Source organism: Osmia bicornis, unplaced genomic scaffold (genome assembly GCF_907164935.1).
Source record: "Osmia bicornis bicornis unplaced genomic scaffold, iOsmBic2.1, whole genome shotgun sequence".
Classification (NCBI taxonomy): domain Eukaryota; kingdom Metazoa; phylum Arthropoda; class Insecta; order Hymenoptera; family Megachilidae; genus Osmia; species Osmia bicornis.
Genome location: NW_025791454.1, coordinates 158,320 through 163,967, shown reverse-complemented (window position 1 = coordinate 163,967; position 5,648 = coordinate 158,320). Strand labels below are relative to the sequence as shown.

General features: G+C 37.2%; 1 protein-coding gene across 1 annotated transcript; it reads right to left on the bottom strand.

The window, feature by feature from the left end:
* Positions 1 to 335: 335 nt before the first annotated feature.
* Positions 336 to 2,593, bottom strand: LOC123989177 (putative uncharacterized protein DDB_G0291812). The gene is made up of 2 exons (XM_046289855.1): positions 1,151 to 2,593; positions 336 to 1,013 (listed from the first exon to the last, which is right to left on the bottom strand). The coding sequence occupies exons 1-2, from the start codon at positions 2,591 to 2,593 to the stop codon at positions 336 to 338; spliced, it is 2,121 nt and encodes a 706-aa protein (XP_046145811.1).
* Positions 2,594 to 5,648: the final 3,055 nt, after the last annotated feature.

Here is a 5,648-nt window from a genome sequence, read left to right as displayed (position 1 = left end):
TGAAAGTAATATTTTCCTATCTTCTAGTATTGCGTTTGCTGGTATCTGGTCCTTTTTTATGATATTTAATTGTGCACCGCTATCGATGAGTAGGTTGCATTCCCCTCTTGTGTAAGGGTTTTCTATTGTGATGTATTGCAATAGATTTTCCAGTCTCAGTGAATACATTGCCATTCTTGTTGATATCTTTTTTTCGTTTATGTTTCGATTGTCGGGTAGTTTTGTTTCAGGAGGTTTTTCTTGTTCTGATTCATTCGGTTTTGTGTTGTCGTTAATTTTATATGTTTCGAGCGGCTCATCGTTACTTCTTCCTGTGCGCTCCCTCCAAGAAGAATCTATTCGTTTCCCGCTCTGTGCTGTTGATGATTCTGATTTCTGTAGCATTCCTCTGTTGTGTGATTTGTACTTTTGCAAAGGTTGCAGATATTTCCGGCACTGCTTTCCAGGCTTTTGAGTTTCCTACATGCGTCTATTTGGTGTCCTGGTTCTTCGCAGTAGGAACAGATATCTCTTTTTTGTACTCGTAATTGAATGGATTTAAGTTTTCTGCACTCTTTTATTGTATGATTTGGGGTTCTACAATAGTCACAAAATTTTCGTGATTCGTTCATTTGTCTCGGGTTATCCCTGTTGCTATTATTACTTCTGGAGTAGTTATTGTTGTTAAAATTTCCATTGCTATTATATTTTCTCTGGAAGTTATTGTTATTGTGGTTGAAATTTTGATTGTTTCCATACGAGTCATTCGATCTACGTTGAGGGTTTCTTGGTTCGTGGTAGTCTCTTGATGAGTGACCTACTTGATTGCAATTTTGGTATTTAATTTGATTTGTTCTCGTTTGGAACACTCTTGCCCCTTCGCATTCTTCTGCGTCATGGCCTTCTTCGTTGCAGTTTGTGCACATGATTAGTTGAAGACCATTGTCTTTCATTAAAGGGCATTGTTTTATGGTATGGCCCAATTTCTTACAAAGTGGGCACATAGGTGTTGGGCAATTTTCAGCTGTATGGTACTGTTACAGATTTCGCAAAGTTCCGTAATTTTTGGGAATTGCGTGCAGGTATTTGGGTCGTGACCAGTTTCTCTGCATTTCCAACATGTCTCATATTCTATTATAAATGGGCATTCGCTGACTGTGTGCCCCTTTACTTGGCAATATTGGCAGTGCCTTCCCTGTAGTTTGTTCATCTTACACGCATCTATTGAGTGTCCTGGAGCATTGCAGTGTGTACAGATGAGTTCTATTTTCCTTTTAGCCAGTTTGCATCTGTATGATATATGATCTTTGCTTTTGCAATATACGCATGCTGCGTTGTTGCAAAATAAGGCTTCATGATTTGGGTCCTGGCATATTTGACATGTGTATATTGTTGAGCTTGCATTAGGTTTTCCGAGATTGAATAGTATGCTAGCCGGTTTGCTTCTCAATATTTTTCGTTTTTCTAATTTTGTTTCTACTTTGATTGCTGCCTGTATAAGGGCGTCTAGTTCGTCTTTGTCTTTCATTTCTAGTCTGATTTCTGGTTTTAGTCCTTCTTTAAAACTTTTTTTTGCATCGATGTTTATCTTTTTGTCGAAATCTTGTATCTCTTGCTCAGTTATATCTGCTTCTGTTTTGTTTAGTTCTTTTATCTCTATTACTAGATCCTGTAGTCTGTTCACGTAGTTGAGTACTGTCTCGTCTGGTTCTTGTGTTAGTTCTGTTAATTTCCCATATAAGGTGTGTATGTTCTCGGTAGACGGGAATAATATTCTTATTGCTTTGATGAAATCATTTATGCTGGTAATGTGTGAATTTATTAGTGCTTTATGTACCTGTCCTTTTAGTTTTACTTTAACGATTGGAATTAGGCTCGATTCGTCTGCGGGTGTTATGCTGTTTCTGGCATACTTTAGATTTTCTATGTATTCCGCTACTGGCATATCTTTCCCGTCGAATTCGGGTACTAGTTTTGCTACATATTTCAAGGGTAATCTTACCGTTGGGGTTTGAATTTGTTGTTCCGTCATTTTTTTCGGGCTACCCCAAATGAGTGATATGTCTCCTTTGATATTTCCTTCGTCCGGATTTCCTATTAAGCTTGGCTGTTCTGTAATTCCTTCAATTTCAAGTAGGGATAGGTCGTTTTTGTAACTGTTATTTACTGTTTCGTTTAATATTTCGGTATTCTTTCTGTTATCTTGGGGACTTATTCGGATTAGTGGAGATGCGACGGTTTCTGTTTGTTTATTATTATTAGCTGAGTTACTTGGATTGATTGTCAATCCTATGTTTTTGTCTTGCCCGCTGGCACCTGCGTTATCGGTTTGGTTAGTGTTTATGGTTAGATTCTTTACGTTTTTTGTTCTGGGTATTGCACCTAATTCTGTATTCGCGTTTGATACCTCGGTTGTAACCTTTGGTGTGAAGTCAAATGTTCCTCGTTCTGTTGGAGAACGCGGTGTTTTACGGCTTTGTAAAAAGGCTGATGCGTGATTACGATCTTCTACAATACTTTTGAGTTCAGGATTTTCTTGTGTCCTGCTTCTTGTTAATCTATTTCCGTCCTTAATATTTTTGTTATCCGCTGGCTTAGAATTCTTATTATTCATTTGAAAGTTTCATTATTTGTAATTATTTAGTGAATAAATGAGTTAATTTTATGTTTAGGTGAATTTTATGTCTACTTTGTAGCAGTATCTCAATTAATTGATAATGTTGTATATTGAAATTGATTCGAAAGTGAATTTCTTGAATTTTTGTTGAAGTTGCAAACAAAGATTTATATTCTCGAGTTAGATTTTTTTTTATGAGTCTACCCTATATTACACGTTAGTAGTGCCTGTTGGCGTTCGATTCGTATCGGAACCACTGTAAAGTCGTGGAGTTCTCCCTCTCACTGAGTTCTCCGCGTACTTTTGTATGATTTAATCTACGTTGTTAGTTAGGTAGAGGTTCTTACTTACCTTTCGCTGGGCGAGGATACCTGTAGAAATAAGTCGTCCTGGTGGATGTAGACAGTAGGGTAGACGTTTAATTGAAGTTCACACACTTCCGAGCACAACAAATGTTTATTGGTAGTTCGTGCAGTTCTCAACTTGCGCGTGTTTTACAATTGACGAATTGCTCTGTCGGGTCTCTGGGTCCCGTAGCAGAGTCGTATTTTGCGGATTTTGTACGCGTGTTAGAATAAAATCCGGATTTGCGTTAACGGACTGGCCGATTCTGAACGAGTTTCACGGAAGTGATCGGGTCGCGATGACTTTTGAGTCTGCACTAAATTTGATCTGATACGAGTTCTGTACTATAGTTGGTCTGAACGCGGGCGGTTTTGTCTCGTTATTATATATTGATTAATGAGGTCGACTTTTGATTTGGCAATTCGGGTGAACCACCTCGTCCGGATCGTCAGCGTTCTCGCCGTACGACGACCCGGCTGAGTTGCTCACTCAGAATTTTTGCGGAGCGATGAATTTGGATGGTGCAATAGAAGTTCAAAGAATTTGTATCGCGAAATGTAAGTTTAAAGAGTTTGGGTGGCGAAATAGCGGCTTAAAGAGTTTGGGTGGCGAAATAGAAGTTTTAAAGAATGCGTCACAGGACGTGACAATAGAGTTCCAAAATCTGAGCCATAAAATTCCCAAATCGAGCCTGAGACCTACATAAATGAAATACAAGTCTCAGTCTCAAGGTACCATCCCAAATTCAAGCCAATACAGTTCCCAAGCTTACACACCAGGAATGACAAGTTCAAACCTGAACAAGATAAAACAAAACTGAACAGCTGATCCCACTAGATACGGGAACACAACATACAATAGAGTAATGTGGAATAATAAAAATAAAGTAAGTAAGATGGCTCAGGCAAACAAGCAACTAATATCAGTCCGCAATTTATGAAGTAAAATCATCAATAAGTAAATCAATTAATTAATAATTAAACAATTGGTTGAATTGTCATAGAAGGGCAGCATAGTGCCGATCATTGATAATAAAGCCGCAATAATAGCTAAGATAATCAAATGATTGTAAATGGCCATATCATAAGTTCCATCATTAGATTGACTGATCATGCATTAAGAAAAGAAGTGACAATGGAATAATTTAAAGGCCGTTAATGAATAAATAATTAAATGAATAAATACTCAGAAAATAACACAATGAGAAGTAGGAACAGTACGACCGAAAGGGTCTGAAGGAAATATAATTGCCTGTGAATGGATATACAAGGCACAAGAATGTGGTCACCGCGTAGGCAGCACAGCTGGCAACCCGATGGGGTGTCAACATAACACCACACCGCGTCCAACCAAGAATCAGACCAGTATAAATGAAGTACTAAAGGATCATGATTAAGGATAGTAAAGGAAAATTTATGCGACATGGCCACACGAAATGATAACGCCAGCCGCGTACAAAACCATCATCACAAAGCTGAATACAATCCCTACGTCAAAGTACTAAATAGTGTAAGGGGACAAATAGATTTGAGCAATCAATCGAAATGAGCTATGATAGAACTAAATTAAATTACATTAAATTAAACTAATTAAATGAAGTTATTAACGCGTAATGAAATAGGTTCGAAATCAAAATTACCCATCAACGTATCAGAATAATCAGTATATAAATAAATTAAATCGCTGTTAGATCAAAGTTCACAATCAAAATTGAAATTGAAGCCGAGACCAAATCAAGCTAAAATCAGGGCCAAAATCAAAACAAATTCAAAATCCTAATCACAGCAGATCAACCTGAGAGTATTAAATAGAGTCGGAAACCCCAATCAAAAGCCAACTAAATCTAGATCAAATTTAAGTAGAATAGAATCATACCTAAACTACCCAGAATTAACAAGTTAAATTAAAATTAAATTAAGTACAATGAAATGAAGGCTTAAGGCTTTAAATGAAATTTAAATGAGGTTAATAAAGTACAGATTAGATCAAACCAACTGCAGTTTATTATTACCGAACAAAATAATGAATAATGTGAAAAGTGAAAAGTAAGAAGGGTACTCAGCACATGGCTTAAAGTAAAATGTAGGAAATAAGGAGGGTAATTCCAAACCACCAGTCCCGATGCCAGCACGCCAGACAACCCCAAGGCATCGATAAATAAAAGGCAACCGCCCATAATCTAGAAACTACGAAATTCAACCCCCCTTTCAACAGAGAGCAATAGATACCCCATCAACAAGCCAGCAGTCAAGGGTCTTCTACCATAAATTACCCGGCTCAACTGGCCAGCCAGAGGCAACCCTCTGACCCGCAATAGCAGAGAGCAATTTGTCAAACATCAGATAAACAACCACCGTAATTAAAGGAAATAGAAAGAATAAGCAACGAGCTAGCAAATGCATAGCCGCATGTCATATCCATAAATTTGAATCCCATAATCCCGAAATCCTTGAGATGCCATAATACAAGCATAATATGTTTATAATATTAAAATATTAACGAAACAGGTTGGCACTACATAGGTTACAAGTGGAATACAATTGAGCAATAGAATCCCCAGCCTCAAAATAATACTATTGCCTTATCTGGATCATAAATTAATTAAACTCAGCCTAGAAATAAGCCTAAAAAATAAACCTAGCTCTAGAAATAAATAAATAAATAAATGTAGGTGAAATAACTGAATGAGCAAATAAGTACATAAAAT